Here is a 24,560-nt window from a genome sequence, read left to right as displayed (position 1 = left end):
AACTAATTGGTAAGAGGATAAATAATATATATGACTGACTTAGATTATTCATTACCAATAAAATATTTAGTTGCTAATAATAATCATGATGCATGGCTTTGACATAAGAGAATTTCTCAAAATGAAGTTGTTGGTTTAGTTGCTAATAATAATCATGATGCATGAATAATCTGATTAAGAAATATTTAATTGTTGGTTTACCCAAAATGAAGTTTGTTAAACTTTATAGTGCTTATCGAATGGGTAAGCAAACAAGAACTTCTTTCAAACCTAATGTAAAACGTGTTAACATTTGCGAATACTTTACCTGGGTTTATGCCTTATCCTCTTTGAATGTCGAGTGTCGATCCTTCTGGAAGTTCCGTGTGAATTCGTAGTATACTCCATTTTCTGCGTTGTGATCTATATTTGAATCTTCTATGCTCTAGTCTCTGTTACAGTGTCTGTTTTTTGAATGCCCTTTGTTTGTGTTGTCCTTGTATACTCTGAGTACTTGTGTAGGTGTTCCTTGCCTGGTATGAGGGTGTTAAAACAGGTTTCTCGTTGTATGTTTAGGTGTGGTATGTGTGTATGTATATTGCTCTCTGATTTCTTATCGTTGTTGTGTTTACATGCGTGCTGTGACGTGCTATATATAGCCTTTTGATGCTCTATATGAGCCTCTTGAATTGCCAAAAAATGTGTACCATACTCCAAACTGTTGATTCTCTGATTAATGCATTGAAGCTGCTAATGAATATTGGCATAATACCACATCTGTTTTTGTTTGGGATTCCTTTTGTAATTAATGGCTATTTCTCTATAGATTAGCCTCATAAGTGTCATGTTGTCTAGCTGCGTGCCTTTCATATTGCTATAAGTGAAGTGTCGTTTTTTTATTGTAACAACCCAGTTCTAACATGCGACCTCTCATGCCCATGCTCATGCCCATGAATATACTGAGCATGCCACCCACCAGCTTAAATATCTCTGTAGTATTTTATTCCCCACAAAGGAAGTCTTTCGCGACTCGAACCCGTGACCTCAAGAATAAATGGTCACTATACAACTGAGTCACTACCATTAAGCTACAGTATGTGATAGAAATTTATCACTAAAGCTAAGAGGAAATGTGTGTGTGACACAATTATTGTTTTAAATTGCAGGTTGCATCACATGATTTACCTACAATATTGCGGTGGTTGGTGACCACCACAACTATGTCACTCTGCAATTGTGTGTGGCATCAAATTGCAATTCTCTACTAGGATCTTGCAGCAACGCAATTGCATTGAGCCATATTTGGATTGCATCAAATTTACACCGAACATTACTCTTACGCCATTGAGTCAAGGCTCATTAGGATGAGAATAAAAATCAAACATGTGGGTATCGTCCTAACCCAACCCGAATTTAATGGGGAAAGCTGATGTGACTAGGTTTGAGTTCGAGTTCGGGTTTTACCTAAGTTCAATTTTCAGGTTTTACACGAGTTCATTTTTCGGGTTTGGTATAGTTGATACCCTACTCTGAACCCGCCCTAAACTCAATTAATATATGTAAAATTACAAAACTAGACATAAATATATACATAAAACCTATATATATATAGAGAGAGAAATTTGACATATATATGACCTATATATATATATATATAAATACATGTTTTGGGCGGATTCCTGTCTGGCTCAAGTTATCCGAAACCCGACGAGTTCAAGGATAGTAGGATTTTTTCAACCCCACTTAATTCGGGTTCGGATTATGGGTTTCGGGGTTAGGTAAACACAAATATAAGCCTCTCAAAGCAAAGACGAGATATATAGCAATACCCACTAAGTATAGTCAAGCTATACCAAAAAGTAAAGAGGCACAATGTTTGTATATTGTGTAATCTTAGCAAGTAAAATACATATTTTTTATTTTCTAAATTCCAATATCGATCATCCTGGATTATAATACCAGGAACCAATTATATAAAAGGCCCTTTGTCTGAAAATAGATCCCACGACCAAAACTGTGTTCAATTACATATCAGCCACAGAGGAATCGGAACCAAACCCAATACCAAAACCAAAGGTAATGCAAGTCTTCTCATGTTGGTTTCCATCATACAGCCTCACCTTCAAAGAGTAAGAACCCTGCAAATGCAACACATGGTGAGAGCCATGACCTTGAAAAAAAAAGACAAGTAAACAGTAAAGGAGACATGCTCAAGGATATTAGCAGAATACACCTAGACCTATGTAAACTTATGGAAGTAGGGATTAATGTCAAGAAAAAAATGCTGATGAACAAATAATGATGATATGATAAGAGAAATACTGTTCCCTTGTCTTTGATTTGAAAACAATATTTAACAGAAAGGAGCAAAATATGATAAAATTTGAGACTCCATCAGATATGAGTTCACAAGCACAAACAGATACCCCCAAACATAATGTGTTTTGTCATGCACTACAACTATTTTGGGTTACCCAAAATTTTCCATTTAAAATATGAACCCAGGTGTTATATGCATAAGCATATATATGCAGACTGAAAACAGTGGGTTTTTTTCTACATTACTGCACTAGAAAACATATCACAAAAACAAATACTACCAACATCATGTGTTCTAAACGGCAATAAACAAAATTGCAGCACACGGAAACTGTTGCTATATTTGTAAATCATATTCGTGTCACCATCCAATAAACACATCCAATTCAATAGAAAAAAAAATGGAAATGATAAAAAAAAAATAGGATACTTCTAGTACTATCCAAGTGCCCAACAAACAGATAACATGATAAGACCTATCATCATATTCTAACTATACTCAAGTAAAGGTCAAGCCCTCTCTTAAACAGCCTTCACCTACAAACCGAAGTATGCTTATAAATTTTTGTTCCCAAGATCCAATTCATATAAAAAAAGTCCAACAATTTAGTAAGTTAGATTTTGGATGAGCTGCAAATCTATAGTTTCATATATTCCCTATTACCACAAAACTCACACATGCAAACAAATAGTTTCAAGTTAGGAATAAAATGGGTGGACATATTTGTTGTCCTATAAAAGTATATCACTCAATGTACCACTACTTGTGATTGGTCTGAAAAATAATTAATTATTAAAATTTTAATTTAAATATATTTTTCAACTAATCACAAGCCGTGATACATGGAGTGACACACTTTGTGGGACAGCAAATGTGCTCCCAAATAAAATAATGACTTACAGGTGGAGTGAATATAGGTAAAACTTGTGAATGGGCAATCACAAAATCACCAACTGAAACAGGGCAAGATGTTTCTTCACAAAGGTCATGGGTCTCACTATGAATGTGCCATCCAAAATATGAAACATCAATTACTAGTTTCCCTCCAGATAATGCTTGACCTGAGTCATCAGAGGCTTGTATTAGATAAAGAGAATCCAAGTCTTCATCCATGAAAATATTCTCTATCTCTTGCCAGAACTACGGCTATCTTAAAATTCTTGTGTTTTTTACATGCAATCTTTTGGAAAAAAATAAAAATTCTTTAACTTGCCCCCTCCCCTAAGTAAAGGATTATTCTTCATTACATGTGATATAACACGCCCCAATTGCGGTGTAACACTGAATCACAATGATGCAGATGTATTGGGCCACAGCGTAACCACATCGGATCGCATTTGGGACGTATTAAACCACACTAAATTCAAAAATATTTTGTAAGCACAAAATAATTCACACTACATAGGCCACAATGCACATCGCAACAACCACAATGAGTATAATCATTGTAACCACAAACGTGACCACAATCTGAATTTAAAATATTGTTCCTTCCTCTCCTCAATAAAATATTAATTACAACCAATTGTGTTCATATTTCCAAATAACATTACTTTTGATGCTCAGAATAAATTTCCAATACCTATTTGTATCAGGAAACACCAAATGCATGAAAATGAATATAACAGAAACCAATAAAAACTAAAAACAATGCAACTTAAGAGCAAAGTGTACCAGTAGTTGCAGCAATGCTGAATGTAGTAGGTTGGCCTCTTGCAATTGGCTCAGGGGAAATTTCAACTCCTTTGACCTTAACATTATACTCAGCGTTCCTATCTGACATAGATAATAAAGCAATGATTTTATTTAATAGTGGATATTGGATAAAACAAGAAGAAAATAAAACAAAATATCTATAAATTAAAAGGAGGACCCAGTACATGAGGTAGGCTTCCCCTGGTGGAATATGAAACACGTTCTTATTTAAACTCATGACCTTTAAGTCAAAAGTCAAACAACTTTAGCTTTGTGCTGAGATTGAACCTCTAATTATTAAGGGAAAATGGTAATCGAAAAGAAAAAACTTTATCAACAGGTAATGTATATGATATATTGAGTGATGATGTATTTCACTTTTCAATAAAACAGTGTTTGAATTATCCTAATATCTGGTTGGGAAAACCCAGTACTAAATTTTAAAAATGATCACAGAGAACAGTACTTCACAACCTTTACAAATAAAAAAGTAAAACTAAATGAAGATAATATATACTTCAAATATTTTTATTCTAATTAAACAAAAAGTTGATGGACCAGTAGACCACAACTGCACTGATCAACTATTATCCAGGCACGATGCTCCACGAAACCCAATAAACAAAATCCACTCAAAGAAATAAAATCAGAAAAGAATATTCTCTGGTAGCGAAGACACAAGTTATTGATTCAATCTAATTGATTAATCAACAGAAGCTATACACTTTTCGAGAGAGAGAAAAGAAATGAAAACTTGATCAAATCTTAGCACAAAGTAATGAAAAGACTGGGAAACGAGAAAAGAAAAGTAACCGCAATAGTGAATTTCAGTGGCGTTGGAGAAAGCGTGAAGGACACACAGCATGGAAGAGAAGAAAAAGAGGTGCTTGGAACTCATCATCTCAACGGCGTTTAGACTTTTGGATCGTTGGTTTAAAAGGTTGGTAGCAAAAAAGATGAAGAGGTTTTGGTCTAAGAGTGTGTATATACTATATAGCCTAACTGGGTTTGCTTAATGAGGTTAATTTCGAATGTTCTCTTTTCCATTTTTAAGAATGGATAGATAGGCATCACCAAAAAAGAAAGATGCATAGGTAAGCCTACCTAACTGGCTAAAGCTGTTTATGTTGCTCATTTGTTTTCCAATTTTAAGAATAATATTATTTTATTCTTTTCCTTAAAAAAATATAAATAAGGTCATTTAATAGTGTAATGGTAACGGTATCATAGGATGATAAAAAGAATTAAATTTATGGGAGTAACATTTATTAAGAAGAACAATTATGGACCTCAAAAATAATTATTTTTTTACCTAAAAAGTTAAGGATACAATTGGTATTACAAAACAGAAAAACAGGTTGATAACAATTTTTTAAAGTGGATGAGTTTTTTTTATAATGTAATGGTGTTATTTATGTGTTGATCATTAATTTTTAAATAAAACTATAAAAATAACACATGTGAATATTTATAATTAAGTTTAAAAGCGTAATAGATATTAAACTCCATTTTTTAACCTACATTTCTTTATTATAACTGATGCCTATCAACCCATGTTTAAATTGTTTAGTTCGTCCGATATTGAGTATACAATTTTTACTTATTATAAATGTCAAATATAATAGTTTGGATATCTCTTTTCATTTATGTATGGAATAGTGAGAAAATTTTAAAAGAAAGTGATGACTATCTCATTAGGTCTATGTAAGATATAATTAATTTTGAAAAAAAATGGGATAAGAAAACAATAAAGTTTTTAAAGTAGTTAATTAGTGTATCACGCCTTAGAAAATTGATGCATGCAATCAAAATAATGAAAGTAAAGTCACTTGATCTCGTAGTGTAAGACATACTTGATTCTCAAGATGACAAAAGGCTATGAGTTTTATCCCTATGAGTAACACTAGTTGAGATGAACAATCATGTCTCTCGAAAATGATTAGTTCCTTATCTAAAAGAGTGTGAGATACATTGGTAGTACCAAAAAATATATAATAAAAGTAAAGGTTTGATTTAATTATTTATGAATTCATTAAGAGTGTAATATTTATGCATTGATAGTATAAAGATTTGTACATTGTTAGTACATCATTCATCATTTCTTTATATTACTTTTATTTAAGAATCAATAATAATTAAAAGTGAACGGTGAATAATGTAGTAACAATGTAAAAACTTTTTCTCATTGATTAAAGGCATTTTAGTGTCAAATGAAAACTCTTGAAATAATAATCTTTAAAGGTCTCACATTTCTTTCCTCTTTTGAGATAAAAAGCTTTAAACACTACAAATTAATGAAATTCTATTATTTGTATGGTATTTACAAATTATTTGTTGATTGAAATATTAAATTTACTTAACTAAACATAAGCAATACGTTAATTATTCTATATTAAATTGTGTTCAACTTACTTTAACATGAACAAACTAATAAAAATAGATATATTATTTTTAAAATCATAGCAAATTAAGGGTAAGGGAGACAAATACTATGGAACATATACCATATATAGAAGGTGAAGGGGTTTAAAGTAGTGTTATAATATTCAATTTGGACTAGATAGTCTGACCAGTTCAACAGTGAACCTGACTTCTGACTGGTCATTTACTTTCCACATTTAACATTTACTTCCAGTCATTTACCTTTCCGCAAGTAACATGTATTTATTGCTTTATTCTTTATTCTTTATACTAACCCTTCGAAAAATTTGGTATGGTTAACTTCTAACTTTATTCTTTTGTTCATTTTATTCTTTAATACCAACCTTTCATAAGAAATGGTATGGTTAACTTAATAAAATGAGATCGACCTTTGTGGTGTGGTTAAAAGGAAACCGAAAAAAGAGTAAATAAATAAAGCCACTAATTTAAATAAGTTATTCACCATTCATCACTCTAAAAGAAAATAAACTTGCAAGACACTTGCATTATCCTTCAACAAAGTGACATGTTTTGTTGTTGAGAGGCAGATTCATGCTGCCCATGGATCTCATTTTCAACAATGGCTAAATAAACTAATTCTCATTTCCTTGACAAATTAATTATCTAATGATAATAACATGAATGTTAGAATAACTAGTTCAATTAATCCTATTCCTAGGCATTAATATTTTACTAGTTGATATATTCTAGATCTAGTTTAAACATGAAAATTTTCATTACTCATATTTAAATGTTAGATCATGTATTGGATGATCAAACAAAACAAGCATTAAGAATATGAATAATCAAGGGAAAAAATAGAATAATATTAAACAATTAAATGGTCATATTGAACACATGTAGTTCAAATAATTACCTCTATCCTGAGACAAAAAGATTTAAATACCCACTCTCATGGAAGCTATAAACATTTGGTTGTCTCCAATCCTAATATTTTCTCCTCTAAGTGGCGATCAGTGATCATTCTTGATAACTTTAACTCATAGTTACTCTCTTAACTTATTCTAATCTTCCATATCTTTTTCCTTATCTCCGAGATAATGATTAGTTCTAGGTAGTTGAGTCATTATCTTCAAAGTTTCTGATTAGGATTAAGTGGTGGAGTCCTTATACTCAAAGATTCTGATTAGGATTAGTTGGTTAAATCATTATCTTTAAATATTATGATTAGAATTAGGTGATTGTATCTTTATCTTCAAAGATTCTGATTAGAATTAGGATCACCTTTGGTAGCTTTTGTTTCTTTTAGCCTCTAATTACTTAAAATAGAATAAAAGCACACATCATAGGAATTGATGCAAATATTTGACTCAATATAAATTATGAATTATATTTATGTAGACTTTTAGAGTTAAAAAATATTTAATTATTCACACCCAAAAAAAAAAACCACAACCACTTTCTATTTATTATCAACCAACGTGAATTGGTAGAAAAAGTGTGAAATTGGTGCACCATTTATTCTGAGGGCGAGAGAAAGTTGGTGAAGAGAGGAAGAGTTAAAAAAGGAGTTTGGTACAAAGAGAGGAACTAGACGTATCAGAGAAAAGAAAAGTTTTGTTTTCTCCCAGTGCATTCAAAGCTCAATGAAAATGGGTGGTATGTATTGCCAGATTAGAAAATGGATTTTATGTATGTGATCTACAAGAATTTAGAGGTTTGATGTATGTGATCTACAAGAATTTAGATTTTATGTATGGATTTTATGTATGTGATCTTCAAAACCTCTATCTAATTCAGACCCATTTGCCAAAACCACTTTCATTTCGTTTCTAACATGGGCTTGATTGATCTTAAAACTAGAGGATGATGAATCTCTATCATCCTCTTCTTTCTCCTCCCTCATGAAAACAAATATAAACACGTGGGAGTGAATCGGAGGTGGTCATCACCGAGCAACAAAAAGTGGGCAGTGGTTAATTAGCTGCAATATCTATACCAATAACGACAAGGTACTCCTCCATTTGTAACGGGATGTTTCTTTGGATATTTTTTAGACTTATGAACGAAAGCTAAGAGAGGATCAAAATAATAGGAAATGAGAAGAATGAAAGGGGAAAAGAAGGAAATCTTGTCTATTGTTTGTGAGTATAAAATTTAGATGAGAAGAGTAAACTAGTAAATTAATAATAATATTAGAATAATTTTTATTTTTCCTTTAAAAATATAATTAACAATAAGAAATCAATAATAATATATAATTATATAATTTTAGTAAAATTATTTGACTAATATTATATTTTGTCTCTAGAAAAATCTCAAATTAGGGGACTATAAAAAATAGACATATACAGGGTTTGAAACCCTCCAAAATTTTCATCTCTCTTTCATTCAATTTCCAAATAAGAGGAAGGATTTCTAAAACCATTCATTCCCATCCAAAATTATACTCTCAAACAAAGCCTTAATGTCGGCTGGCAGTAGCTTTGTTAGGAGTTCTCAAGGTGTGCCGACCAGATTCGTTTTTGTCGTTGTATAGACAACCTAGACTTGGCTGGCCAAACCCGACACTGGCTGTACCAGCCATTACTGGAGGGATAGCTTGAATGTGAAACTTGAGTCTCATAATTGAAAGCTTGCTGATGATATTGTTGCTACAGAAACTGGGGTTGAATGGAATGTGTCATTGATGAACAATGGAAACCTCTTGTTAAGTATCTATACTACCAGGGATTACTAGAGATGGTATGAGGAGAATGCCTATATTAAAACCATGGTTTTATTGCAATTGCATACTTGGAACCTAAGACAATTCCTCTGGACTGTGAAGTGGTCACTAGTTCCACTTCTTATGCCATCTTTTCATTTGAGTGAAACTCCTCTCTAGTAATGAAGATGGTGGTTCTCATCTCACTCTTAAATTTAAGGATAAAAATATTATTACAAGTATAAATAAAAATGATATAACTATCATTACATCTTACTTTTTGCTTTGTTTCCCTATAAGTACCTGAAAGGATCTACTTTTCTAATTATGGACATGTCATATATAGTTTGCTAATACGTGGTAAGCTATGAAGCACGGATTCGTCAAACACCTTCACGTGTGGGTGTCCGACACGTATCTAACACGGATACGTTCAGATTCACGAAGGATACGTATCTATAGAGTATCCAAAAATTTAAAAAATAAAATAAAATAAATAAATATTAAGACACGTATCCGATTCGTTTTCAATAAAATATAGGATATATGGATTCGTTTTCAGTAAAGTATAGAATATATAGATTCGTTTCCAATAAAACATGATAAGATAGATTCGTTTCCAACAAAACATGATAAAATAGATTTGTTTTCAACAAAACAGGATAAGATAGATTCGTTTCCAATAAAACAGGATAACATAGATTCGTTTTCATTAAAATATGATAAGATATATTTGTTATGGAGGGCAATGATTTTAGGATAGATTCGTTTTCATTAAAATAAGATAAGATAGATTTGTTATCGAAGACAATGATTTTAAATTTCCATTATATTTTTTACTTTGGATATTTTGATTTACACTTATAATTTTATCATATTTTATGTATTTTTATTATTTTATACGCGTATCCTTGAACGTATCGTATCCTCTATTTTGGAAAAAATGTGTGTCAACGTATCGGATACGTATCGAACCAGCACATGTATCAGTATCTGTGCTTCATAGTTGGTAAGGTCATGGATGCTCAAATGATTAATTATTTAGTTAACAAAGCCAATTTTAAAGATTATTTTCCGCAAGACCAATTATTCCAGATGGCTAACCATGTATTTTCATTTTGTTTATCTTTGTTATATAATAGTTAATTAATACTTATTTTTAATAAATAAAATATTTTAATTGAGATTTGATAGTGAGGTTATGAGTCGTATAGTATTTTTCTTTCTCTTCGATTCGAAAAGCGGTTGTGGTCATTAGTATATGTTCTGTTATCTATTAAAGCAGGAAGGGGGTAAGTGACCAATACCAACACTTCGTCTATTAATTCTCTCTTTTAAATATTATTTTATTTAATAACTTAAAATACTTTAATGATGATTTGATAACGAAGTTAGGGATCGTGTCACATCTTCTTTCCTCTTCGAGTCGAGAAACGGTTACGACCATTAGTACTGCCTCTATTATTTATCGAAGAATGGAAAGGGTAAGTGACCAATGCCGACTCTTTTTCTATTAATCTCCTTTCATTCATTTTACGCATTTCAATCATTTTAATCAAATCATACCAATCATGTTCATCATTTTTGAACTCATAACTTCGTAGTCTTTATTCCATATTGTATATATGGATACGTTAGGAGCAATATAACTCTTGTTAGACACAAAAATTGTGAATGCAAGTATGCAAGTTCATGATTTTGATGAAGACAAAAGACTAAATCTTGAAGATAATGGCCACATCAACAACAACATCACAAGACTCATATTCAAGCATGGATCTTGAAGACTAAGAGTAATTGGTCTTGCTTTTTGCTTTGTTTATCACATATTTTCCCTCTAAGTACTAGAGAGGATCGACTTTTCTCATTATGGACATGTCATCTATAGTTTGCTACTAGGTGCTAAGGTCATGGCTGCTCAAATGATTAATTATTTAGTTAACAAAGACAATTTTAAAGGTTATTTTCCGCAAGACCAATTCTAGATGGCTAACGATGATACATGTATTTTCTATTTTGTTTATCTTTGTTATATAATAGTTAATTAATACTTATTTTTAATAAATAAAATATTTTAATTGAGATTTGATAGCGAGGTTATGAGTCGTATAGTATCTTTCCTTCCCTTCGATTCGAGAAGTGGTTGTGGTCATTAGTATATGCTCTGTTATCTATCAAAGCAGGAAGGGGGTAAGTAACCAATGTCGACATTTCGTCTATTAATTCTCTCGTTTAAATATTATTTTATTTAATAACTTAAAATACTTTAATGATGATTCGATAACGAAGTTAGGGCTCGTGCCACATATGCTTTCCTCTTCGAGTCGAGAGACAGTTACGATCATTAGTACTGCCTCTATTATTTATCGAAGAATGGAGAGGATAAGTGATCAATGTCGACTCTTTGTCTATTAATCTCCTTTCATTCATTTTACGAATTTCAATCAATTTAATCAAATCATACCAATCATGTTAATCATTTTTGAACTCAGAACTTCGTAGTCTTGATTCCCTATTGTACCTAAGGATACGTTAGGAGCAATATAACTCTTGTTAGACACAAAAATTGTGAATGCAAGCATGCAAGTTCATGATTTTGATGAAGACAAAAGACTAAATCTTGAAGATAATGGCCACATCAACAACAACATCACAAGACTCATATTCAATCATGGTTCTTGAAGACTAAGAGTAATTGGTCTTGGTTTTTGCTTTTTTTATCACATCATTTCCCTCTAAGTACTAGAGAGGATCGACTTTTCTCATTATGGACATGTCATCTATAGTTTGCTACTAGGTGCTAAGGTCATGGCTGCTCAAATGATTAATTATTTAGTTAACAAAGACAATTTTAAAGGTTATTTTCCGCAAGACCGATTCCAGATGGTCAACGATGATGCATGTATTTTTTATTTTGTTCATCTTTGTTATATAATAGATAATTAATACTTATTTTTAATAAATAAAATATTTTAATTGAGATTTGATAGCGAGGTTATGAGTTGTATAGTATCTTTCTTTCCCTTCGACTCGAGTAGCGGTTGGGATCATTAGTATATGCTCTGTTATCTATCAAAGCAGGAAGGGGGTAAGTGACCAATATCGACACTTCGTCTATTAATTCTCTCTTTTAAATATTATTTTATTTAATAACTTAAACTACTTTAATGATGTTTCGATAATGAAGTTAGGGCTCGTGTCACATCTTCTTTCCTCTTCGAGTCGAGATACGGTTACGACCATTAGTATTGCCTCTATTATTTATCGAAGAATGGAGAGGATAAGTGACCAATGTTGACTCTTTGTCTATTAATCTCCTTTCATTCAGTTTACACATTTCAATCATTTTAATCAAATCATACCAATTATGTTAATCATTTTTTAACTCAGAACTTCATAATCTTGATTTCCTATTGTACCTAAGGATACGTTAGGAGCAATATAAACTCTTGTTAGACACAAAAATTGTGAGTGCAAGCATGCAAATTCATTATTTTGATGAAGACAAAAGAGTAAATCTTGAAGATAATGGCCACATCAACAACAACATCACAAGACGCATATTCAAGCATGGATCTTGAATTACCTAGTTCCCCAAATTGGGGTGTTTTGGGAGGAAAATAAGCTGAATTACCTAACTACCCTTACTAATATTATTCTATAACATATAATACATAACATACTATTGATTTTTTAAAGGGGGAGGGGGTAAAATAATATTTTTGTATTACATTAACCCTCCATCTCCTCCTTTCTAAATTCCACACCCCCAAACAAGGGAGAGGATTAGTTGGATTTGCCCTCCCTTCTCCTTCCTATCCTCCCTCCTCTTTACTCTCTCATCCCCCTCATTTCCTTTCCTTCCTAACTCCCAAACAAAGCCTAAGAGTAATTGTTTTCTTTTCATGTCATATAAGATGCATTGAATGTGAAAAGTCTTGGTTGAGTGAACCCTTGATAAAATCTCACATAATATAAGCATATTGCATAAGAGAGATTTTTCATACATAACATGATTATAACAAATTTTAGCATGCATACATGATTTTGGGCACTTATAATCATATCCTTTTCAAAGTCATGCATACATCATTCATGTTAGAGGTTCATGCATCATCAACTAAGTATCTTTGAAAATCATTAATCAATTAAGACTTTATCTAATCGATTAAGTCTTTGTAAATGGAAAACCCGTTAATTGATTAAGGACATGGTTAATCAATTAAGTTAGTTTCTGTTTTGGAATCTTAGACGTTTTAAGGAAACATTAATCACTTAAGTTAGATTTTAATCTATTATCCTCAACAGAACAATTTTAAAATAGAATGGTATTTTTACCACCTTTACTATATGCAAAGGTATCTATTTTTAGAATGAAAAATAGAACTCATAAAACAAGAATTTTGATACTCGATTCAAGAGAGATTGATTGAGAAAAGAGAAATACTTTTCATGTAGAAAAAGAAGAGTTTTTACTATCTTAGGAAAGAGAGAATTTTCATATCTTGAGAGTTTATAATATTTTATTTTGTGAATCTTATACATTGATTTTCATCTCTGTATGTGAGATTCATCAAAGGGTTGTGTGTAGAATTATTAGTGTATTTTTAGCACATTGGAAAGTTGTACACATACTTTACGGTCGTTTTTGCAGATTTATCTCTTTGTGGGTGAGGTATCACCTAGGAGAAAAGAGAAAAATTGGAAAAATCCTAAGTTGTGGTCTAGGTCTAGGAGAGGTCTCATTGGGATACCTAGTAAGAAATGTCGGGGAGTCATTAGAAGCCAAGTCTAAGAGAGATTTCGATGAAGAAGTAAACAAATCTCCATAGATCAGAATGGGAGGCTTGGATGTTGTTTGCATGTGGATAAGCAAACGAACCAAGTTGTATCAGATGTGTTTTCTTCTCTTTACCCTAATCTTTACTTATTCGCAATTATCACTTTCTTGCATCGTTTGATATCATTCACTAAGTGATATTTGCATAGGTATTTTTGCACTGTTAATAGAACTATAGATTCATCTTTTATAGCATATTAGGTTTGGTATAATCTCTATTATCCAGTTGCATCGAAAGAATCAAGAACCAAATGTTTTTTGAGAAAACAATTTAATTAAGATTACTGCGTGTTAATTAATTTAGTTTGCCTGTAATCGATTAAATTTACTCTATGTTAATTGATTAACTTTTCATTTAATCGATTAAAACCAATTCTGTTTGAGAATATCTTTCGCATTTTGAATCTAGTTCATTTGTAATTTGTACCAACAAGTGACATCAGAGCTAGTAAGAACATACTAGCTTAATTGTTAATTCGTGTGATCCTATGGGTATACACATTGAGCTCTACAAATCCTTTTGGTGGTGAAGGATCCTATATTATCCGCCTCGCATCTTTTGTGGAGAGGGTGATAAGTGCCAAACATACCTAAATTTCATACACTTTTATGATACTTATCTTAAGCATAATTGATAAAAATCAACTTAAAACAATACTTTTTGGATAAAATATCACAATCTTGTATATTTATGTTTGTATTTCTTTTTAATGTGTTTTGTAGGATTTAGAAAGAAAAATAAAAGAGAATAAAGACTCATGGTCCAAGAAGAAAAAGAAGGCAAACTCAAGGTGCTCAAGCAGGTAGCTTAGCCTGGACCAAGCCACGCTGAGCTGACCTTGACACCAGCCTAGCATAGTTAGACCCAACCTGGCTCAATCAAACCAACCTGGCACAGACCAAGTTGCTCAAGCAGACAACTTAATGGACCTGCTTGACCGCTCAGCCTAGCACCAGACAAAGCCTGACACGGTCAGAACACAAGCTTGGCACAGTCATACACAAGTCTGGCACACACCCCAGCTGCTCAAGGAGGCAGCTCAGCAGTGACACATGTGTGCTCAGTGGTGAACCAGACACCTGAACAGGTTAGCAAACACCAAGCCACGTCTCAGTTAGCATGGTCAAAGCTGCTCAAGTAGGCAGCTTAGCGGTGCCACATGTGTGCTCAGCGGTATGCACCCAGACTTGACTTAGCCACCAAGAAACCATGAAGTCATGCATGACATCACTTCAAGTAGCCCACCAGGATTTTCAGGAGTAGCTCACCATAGCTGGTCCCATAGCTCACAACTAGCCTTGGTGAGTCAAGCTTAAGGAGATGACCAAGCTACTTGACCAAGTGACCAAACCCATGGGTTTGGTCAGCTACTGAGCGGTGCAAACAAGCAGCTCAGCGGTGGTAGGGAAAAATCTATAAATAGGGAGGCATTTCCTTCATTCAATAATCATCCCTAAAGAATTCTTCCCTAAAGTAGAATCACAATTCTCTCTTCTTATTTCTTAGTTCATAGAAGTTCTTTTTAAATAAGTTTTTAGTTTTTAGTTTATAATTCAAGAGGAGAAAGGAGAAGGTAAATGAGATGCAAAAATTCATTTTGTAATCTCATTTGGAACTTAAAGCATCCAATCCTTGGATGGGTGGCTCATGCTACTAACAATTTCATTTGAAAGTTGATCATGTATATTCAAGTTGGTGTTTTGGTTAATTTTATTTGTTTGAGAAGTTCTTAATGCTCTTTTTAGATTGATCACCTAAAACCCGATTTCAAGTCATGAAAAATTATGTGTCTCAAACATTTAACAAATAAACTAAGAAGTAGTTGTACTACTTAGTTTATTTTCCAAGTTAAGCATGCTTTTCTTAGGATCTTATATTCATTACTACTTCAATATTAGAGTAGCCAAGATTAGGGTGTGACAACCTAGTCTCTTTGTGGACGTAGTATTGTTTAGTAGTGAATATAAGTGATCATCATTCTACCATTTTAGGACATACACTAAAAGGAGGATTTCAGACCTTGGTGTTTGGAGTTAATCAAAGTAAAACATAAGAACTTGTCTAAGTAGTTCAAATACATAAGAAGTTGAGAAATATTTTCCTCATTCAAAATGATCTTGTCTCATCAAGAATTTGTTAATACTTTGTTTATATTTCTTGTTAAATGTTTATGTGCATATCAAATCACACCAAAAACCATCAAAATATGTTCGCTCATTATTTTTGCATTGACATATTCATATGATTCATTCTATTAGGCAATTCCTTGTGGTTCGACATAACCTTATACTATACTACAATTGTCTTGAAAGAGGTGTAAATTGTAAAATAGTAAAGTGTTATCAATAAATTTATTTTTTGAAACACCTTTTAATATACAAAAGCGATGAAACTAAATTACTAACTTCCAATTATTGTAATTTACATTCCACAATTTATTTAACTCCCCCCAACTTAAAACTTTGTTTGTCCTCAAACAAAAGGTAAAGTTTATCCTAATTCACATTTGGTTAAGTTTAAAGATGATTAACATTATATTGAAATGTTCATAAGCATGTCAAAAAATTGATTTCAATGATATTTTTCATGATTTGTGAATTTTGACACATGATGCTTCAAACAAGGAATAAATGCTTTTGTGTATAAAAAATGTGTAACAATTTACCTAAACAAATATTTTTCTAACCAAAAAGTGTTTTTTGCACACAATTTCAAAATTGGAACTTTTTAGAGGGTAAGAGTTTCACTCAATTTTTCAATCATTTGTTTGTAGTATTTTGAACTTGTTCTTTGTCTCACATGTTCTCTTAAATTGCATAAATAATCAAAGATCACTAAGGTCTTTATTTTGGTTGTAATGAGGCTTGGTTTGGATAATGGTTTTTCTAGATATTCAATGCTAAGTTAAAAAGAGAGCATTTTTGAAAATTTTCACAATGAAAGAGAGCATTTTTGAATTTTTCTCAATGGATTACTCTTCTTCTTTCCATTATTTGTTTTCCCAACCTCTTTAACTTTAGAACCTTGGCTTCTATTTTTCTCAATCTCTTTTTGTTTTCTTTTTCATTTGTAAAGAGATTGAGTTTTTCTTTCTTTCTTTTTAAGAAGCAAAGTCCACCAGTTTTTCCCTCAACTTAATTCTTTCAAACTATTCTTTAAAATTTAATACTCTCTTTAGAACATTGTTTTTTTTTTAAAATTAGGTTTCATGGGATAGTTTGAAAATCTATTTCACTTATTTAGCTCAAATGGGCTTATCAAAGGATGATCCTAATTGGGTTTGAAATTTTTGGCCTTTGGTTCAACTAATGAAAGAATATGCCTTGATCATTTCTTATCATTTTTATGCAATTAAGAGATTTAAAGACTCAAACAAGTTTAATTAGACAAATCAAATGTTGATTCTCACTTTGATTTTCACGTGTGTTTGGCTCACTCCCTCACTTGGCTTGGTTTTACAATTTTTTGATTTAAAAGATGTTTGCAAAGATCTTGTTTCACAAAATTGAATTTTCAATTTGCAAAAATTTCAAGTTATGACATTATATGATGTTTTCACAAACGTTTAGCATATATCTCATTTTGTTCACTCAAAGCTTAAATCAAAGTATGCTTAGCATTTTCTAATCATGTGATCATGTTTCAAGAATTTTGTTTAGCCATTTTTTATTTTGGTTTTGAAATTTTTTGAGTTTTTGAACAAACATATTTACTTTTTACATATTTACACAATCTAATTTTTTTTTAAATTACGTCAAGTTCCTGTCCCCCTTTTTAAATGAAGGTTTGTCCTCAAGCCTTAAAAAAATTTTGGGACTTACTTGATGTGATTCAAAAATTGCTTTGTTTTCAAAATAAATATGCTAACAAAAGACAATGATAAAAGAAGTAAATATTTACCAATTACTAGGTTGTCTCCCAGCAAGCGCTTCTTTAATGTCAATAGCTTGACATTGGTTACCAAAAAAAATTTGTTGCCTTCTACTGCTCTGTTGAGCCAGATTCACCCCTCATGATTGCCTTACCATGTTCTCTTGGATTTACTTATGTATTAGCTGAGAATGTTGATTTTTGATTTTTAGCTAATTGTTTGGCTAGTTGCCCAATCTGTATCTCCATGTTCCTGAGAGAAGCATCGATATTCTTCTGATTTGACATTGGCATTTTCATAAACTCGTTTAGAGTATCTTCCAGTTTAATGCTCTTATCCTAGGTGGGGTGTTGAAATTGATTGTTCTGGGGGTAGAAGGGTTGCTTTTGAGGAAGATCTTACCTCCAAGCCTGATTTCTCTGAAATTGATTATTACCCCCTTGAGGGTAATTATTTTGAAAGTTCTACCTTGGAGGATTCCCACAAAATGTATTTCCTCATTTTGGCATGTATTAGAATCATGATCTTCATTACAGTTGTCACAGCGATAAACTTGCTTCTTAGAGGTTTCCCGTAATTGTTTTGGTAAATCATTAAGTTTTTGGGTTACCTCTTTCAGTTGTTGTTGAAGCAATTTGTGTTGGGCTGGTACTGCATCAGTTGAGCTTAATTCAAGTATTCCACCTTGCCTAGGTGGTGGCCTTCTCTGGTGTTGATTCTTTTGATCATTTAACGCCATGGATTCAATGATATCAATGACTTCTTACGGAGGTTTAGCCATTAACTATCCAGCTGCAGTTACATTCAATATCCATTTGTGCTGTTGTTGGAGTCCATTAAAAAAAATGTGGATCTGAGTTTGAACATCGAAACCATGGTTGATACATTTTCTTAGCATGGATTTGAATCTGTCTCATGCTTCGCATAGACTTCCCGCCCGTCACATTAGATTTTTTTAACACTATTTTAATGTGAGAACAAATGTACGAATTTTAGTTTAAGAGTTCTATATAATATCATTTCATCATCTATTATTCATTTTTAATTAGCATTGACTCTTCAAAAAGTAATCTAAATAAATAGTAAACGATATAGTGACTGTATATAAATCTTTACAGTAATAGTGCATAAATATTAAACTCTTAATATTATTTCTTACTTCAGGAAATCAAGAATCATTAACATTTTTGGTGTTTTCCTCCGACATTAATTAACCTCACTATTTATCTGGAATTTGGGAATATTATTGACAATTTCAATAGACATTATTTTGGATATTTTTGTGTCAATGATTACTTTATATTTTAATTCACTGTGAATGATCACAATAACCTAGAAAAATCCATGTTATTCCAAATATTAAATAGTTTGGCCTTTTAACTAAAATTATGGATTCAGGATTCAATTACTTGTCGAGTAATAAATTGTTGAGGAATAATATATACTAATAATTTGAAATAAATTCAAATGATTAGACTAGTAAAAACATAAAGACTTTCGCGAGTAAAATAATTAAAGGTTTGAGACATTATAGAATAAAAAAAAGAAAAACATGAAAACATTCTTAATGTTTTCTTCATTTCCTAAACTGATAGTCATTATAAAAAATGAAAATATATTAAAATGGTATTCAAAATGGGGAGGGGAATTAAGAATTCGAAAAAGAAGAAAATTAGAAAGTTGAAATTGTAAAATAAAATATCTCAAAATTTGAAGTTATGCACATAGTGCTATGTATGTATAATTGAGAAACCGGGAAATTCATTAGAATAAGGATAATCTCTAATACTAGAGAGTAGATTTCTATATTTGGTTTTATTTTAAAGGGTAAAAATGTTATCTGACTTTAAATAGTATTATATAAGTGTCATTATCAAACAGAACACCTAATTCTCCTCACATAAAACAATTATGTATGTTGACTCTCACTCAAGGAACTCATCAAGCATACCATAGCACTCAAGGAAACCAGCAAACAACACCATTTCACCAAACTCTACCATTCATAATTCAAAGACAAGCAAGCATAGCATTTCATCAAGACTATATTTCTCATAGATTCAATCAAGTTCTCATTGATATACATAAAGTCTCTTTAACAAGATACAACAACAACACCAACTGTGCATCAACCAAAGATGCAGAACCTGATCAAAAGTCTCTAGCCATCATTTCATATGATCATCACAACACTCGATCAATCATAGTTGTAATAAATATGTTTTATATTTGTATTCTTAGCCTATGCTCTTCCATATTGGCCAAAATCTGTAAGTTAGTTAAGTTTTCCAATTGGCACGTGTTGTAATATGTAATTAGTTAAGTAGGTTAGTTAGTTAGTTAGCTTTTCCTCTTCCTAGTATAAGTAGTGGATCTAGGATAGTTTTCAGATCATCTCTTTTACTTGTATAATAAACTGATCTTGGATCAGAATTCCATCAATAAAAGGTTCTTCAAATCTTGAGGTTATTCATAGCTAATTCTTTTCTTGTCATTCTTGGATTGTTAATCCATTGCAAAACAGAGTTATTCTTCTTTCTTTCTTTGATGGTATCAGAGCTCTTTGAGAGCTCTGTTACATTCAACAAATATTCATCATGGATCCATCAACCACTCTTATTCAAAGTTCTTATGACCTCTCTCAAGACCCTTACTACATACACCCCTCGGAAAGCCCTGCCACTCCTCTTGTATCACCATTACTGAATGGTGACAATTACCATCAGTGGACAAGGTCTATGCAAATGAGTCTTATATCAAAACAGAAATGGGAATTTGTGGATGGATCAATCACAATGCCCAACAAGACTGATCCTTCATACAAAGCATGGGCAAGGGCCAACAACATGGTTACTTCATGGATCATTAGATCAGTCACACCATCCATAGCTCAAAGCATACTTTGGATAGACAAGGCATATGAAGTTTGGGAAGACCTCAATGAGAGATTCTCCCAAGGTAATCTCTTTAAGATAGCAGAATTGCAAGATACTATAGGTAACCTTAAGCAGGGTGACCTAAGTGTCTCAAAATATTTCACTCAAACCAAAATTATATGGGATGAGTTGGATACTTTTAGACCAGAACCAAGATGCACTTGTGATGCTCTATGCGACATCAAGAAACATAGAGAAGAAGACAAGATCATTAGATTTCTAAAGGGTCTCAATGATGCATATAGTGGGGTTAATCCCAAATTATGCTCATGGACCCTCTTCCTTCAATGAGAAAAGTATTCTCCCTTGTTGTACAACAGGAGATGCAGATGTATGGACATGAACCAGATTCAAAGGCTATGACCATATCTAGCAATGGAAGAAGGGGAGGATATTCAGGAAGATCCTACAATACAAATAGAAACTCCAACAGCACCCCTGGAAGAGGAACTCCTTCTGGCTATGGAAGAGGATCTTGGACAAAGACTCAAACTCCACCAAAATTTTGTACCTACTGCAAAAAGAATGGGCATACAACAGAGACTTGCTATAAACTGCATGGTTACCCTGCCAACTTTCCTCTTAGTAGAGGAGAACAAGTGAACTTCACTCAATCCTCAAACTTAAATGAATCTGAGAAGAATGATGTGCAAGACACTGAGCATACAGATGAGAAAATCTTTGGCCTCAATAAGGAGCAATATCAAGGACTGATGAGCATGCTGCAGAGTCAAAGCACACAAAGAACTGATGCTGATCACCCCAACATCTTATCTGCCACTTCTATGTCACCAGACATAAATGATACAGGTATCTCTCATCTTGATCACTCAATAACTTCTTGGATATTGGATAGTGGAGCAACAGACCACATCAATTCCAAGTTATCAAATTATGAAACCTATAATAGAATAAGACCAATTAAGGTTAAACTGCCTAATGGAAATGAGCTAATCTCACAAATTTCAGGAACTATATCCTTGCTTCCCAACTTGACCCTGTACAATGTTCTTTATTTACCTGATTTTTCATATAACCTACTATCAATTTCAAGACTGACTTGTGACTTGCCATATACTCTATGCTTTGATTCTAACTACTGTCTTATTCAGGAGAAGAAATCTTTGAAGAAGATTGGTATAGCTAGAGCTTCAAAAGGCCTGTATATGTTTAACTCTGCAACTGCACAACACCATGTGAACATTACTAATACTTGCCAACCTTGTTTTCCTAGTTCTAGCTTATGGCATTTTAGATTAGGACATATTTCTCACAATTGTATGGACCTTGTTAAGACTAAATTCCCCTTTATTACTGCTAATAAGATTCATCTTTGTGAAATTTGCCACTTGGCCAAACAGAAAAGGCTTCCTTTCCCTATAAGTAGCAGTGAGTCTTTACATTGCTTTGACTTGATACATGTTGACATATGGGGGCCTTTCTCTACCCCATCTATACATGGCCATAAATATTTCTTGACCATTGTAGATGATCATTCTAGGTTCACATGGATCTATTTAATGCAGAGTAAGGCAGAAACACAAACCATTGTCTATGCCAACATCAAAGGGAATCAATCATGGCCCTGAATTCTCTATGAAAACCTTCTATACAGCAAAGGGAATCAATCATCAAACCTCATGTATATATACCCCTCAACAAAATGGAGTTGTTGAGAGGAAACACCAACATTTGTTGAATGTAGCTAGGGCTCTCTTGATCCAAAGTAATCTGCCCAAAATCTTCTGGTCTTATGCCATCAAGCATGCTACTCATCTCATCAATCTCTTGCCTACTCCTATTCTCAAGCAACAGACCCCTCATGAAGTCTTACATAACAAATTACCTGATCTGCAACACTTAAGAACCTTTGGATCCTTATGCTATGCAAGCACTCATAAACACTCTAGAACCAAATTTGACCCTAGGGCTGCTAAATGCATCTTTTTAGGATACAAACAAGGTGTCAAAGGATACATAGTCATGAACCTCTTGACCAGAGCCTTAGAGGTAACAAGAAATGTTGTCTTCTATGAGACAATCTTCCCATACTCATCTCCAACCACATCAACCAATTCCTCACTTAACCAACTTCCTCTGCCTGAACCCCCCTCTACTGCCTTCTATGAAGACATTTTACCATCAACTATGCCAGCCTCTAATGAAGATTCAGCATCCCCTATATTCCCTGCAACTAGTGACCCTACACCCCCTATGAGAAGAAGTAACAGACTATCCAAACCCCCTACATACTTGGAAGATTATCACTGTGCCTTACTTAACAAAACTACCCTGCCTTCCACATCTAAATATCCCTTATCTTCCTACCTATCCTATGATAATCTGTCCAACTCATATCTTCATAAAATCCTCTCAATATCCTCTGAAACTGAACCTAAAACATACTCACATGCTATTAAGATCCCTCATTTGCAGGAAGCCATACACAAAGAATTACAAGCCCTACAGAACAATAACACTTGGATCATAACCGATTTACCCATAGATAAGAACCCTATTGGTTGCAAATGGGTCTTTAAGATCAAATACAAAGCTGATAGATCCATTGAAAGATACAAGGCTAGATTAGTAGCCAAGGGATACACACAAACTGAGGGCATAGATTACATTGACACTTTTTCTCCAGTTGCTAAAATAACCACTGTGAGGCTCCTTCTAGCATTAGCATCTATCCATAATTGGCCTCTAGCACAACTTGATATCAATAATGCTTTCCTAAATGGAGACCTTAATAAAATTGTATACATGACCCTCCCTCCTGGCCTACCCCCTACTGCACAGAACCAAGTCTGCAAGCTTGAAAAGTCCTTATATGGCCTAAAACAAGCAAGCAGACAATGGTTTGCCAAGCTGTCTCACTTCCTCATCAAACTTAACTATCATAAAGCTAGAGGAGATCACTCTCTCTTTACCAAATGGTCTTCCTCAACCTCCATCACTGTCATCCTCGTGTATGTGGATGATATCATCCTCACTGGTAACAACAAACAGGAAATTACCAACCTCAAATCTCTTCTTGACAATACCTTCAAGATAAAGGACTTAGGCACTTTAAAGTTCTTTCTAGGCTTTGAAATTGCCCGAAATAAGACAGGAATATCTATGAATCAGAGAAAATATGCCCTTGAAATTCTTGCTGATACTGGTTTGCTAGGCTGCAAACCCTCTAACACACCTATGACATATGGAAGCCATCTGTTTCAGGATTCCAGTGCACCATTTCATGATCCTTCCTCTTATAGAAGATTGATAGGAAGACTCATTTACTTAACAAACACACGCCCTGGCCTATGCTTTTCTGTTCAACAGTTGGCACAATTCATGGCTAATCCTACAATCACTCATTATAATGCTGCATTAAAAGTCCTAAGATACATTAAGGGTACTCCTGCTATAGGTCTGCACTTCTCAAACACATCCATTGTTCAATTAAAAGCTTACAGTGATAGTGATTGGGCTGCCTGCCCTGATACTAGACGATCCATAACTGGTTTCTGTATCTATCTTGGCACTTCCCTCATATCTTGGAAGTCCAAGAAACAAAAGACCATTTCCCATAGTTCTTGTGAGACAGAGTATCGTGTTATGGCTATTACTACTTGTGAATTGACTTGGCTTACTTATTTACTTGAAGATTTACAACATTCATTCTCTATGCCTGCTATAATGTTTTGTGATAACCAATCTGCCATTTATATTGCCAATAATCCTGTTTTCCATGAAAGAACCAAGCATATAGAGCTTGATTGTCATATTGTTCGAGAGAAATGCGCTCAAGGTAAAATCAAACTTCTGCTTGTTCCTTCTC

The 24,560-nt window shown here is 33.0% G+C and overlaps 1 protein-coding gene across 1 annotated transcript; it reads right to left on the bottom strand.

The window, feature by feature from the left end:
• LOC109347556 (putative phosphatidylglycerol/phosphatidylinositol transfer protein DDB_G0282179) lies at nucleotides 1,844-4,082 on the bottom strand. Its single transcript, XM_019587473.1, has 3 exons — nucleotides 3,974-4,082; nucleotides 3,200-3,360; nucleotides 1,844-2,117 (listed from the first exon to the last, which is right to left on the bottom strand). The coding sequence occupies exons 1-3, from the start codon at nucleotides 4,080-4,082 to the stop codon at nucleotides 2,004-2,006; spliced, it is 384 nt and encodes a 127-aa protein (XP_019443018.1). The 3' UTR covers nucleotides 1,844-2,003.

Source organism: Lupinus angustifolius, chromosome LG05 (genome assembly GCF_001865875.1).
Source record: "Lupinus angustifolius cultivar Tanjil chromosome LG05, LupAngTanjil_v1.0, whole genome shotgun sequence".
NCBI lineage: Eukaryota > Viridiplantae > Streptophyta > Magnoliopsida > Fabales > Fabaceae > Lupinus > Lupinus angustifolius.
The sequence above is the reverse complement of the archived record's forward strand: the minus strand, read 5'-3'. Positions and strand labels throughout refer to the sequence as shown.

Excerpts from the sequence above, each read along its gene's own strand:
- LOC109347556 (XM_019587473.1), bottom strand. The coding sequence starts at position 4,082 with ATGTCAGATAGGAACGCTGAGTATAATGTTAAGGTCAAAGGAGTTGAA. Across the intron at positions 3,361-3,973 it reads CAGCATTGCTGCAACTACTG|GTCAAGCATTATCTGGAGGG; the intron begins GTACACTTTGCT and ends CTGATGACTCAG. Across the intron at positions 2,118-3,199 it reads TACCTATATTCACTCCACCT|GGTTCTTACTCTTTGAAGGT; the intron begins GTAAGTCATTAT and ends TTGCATTTGCAG.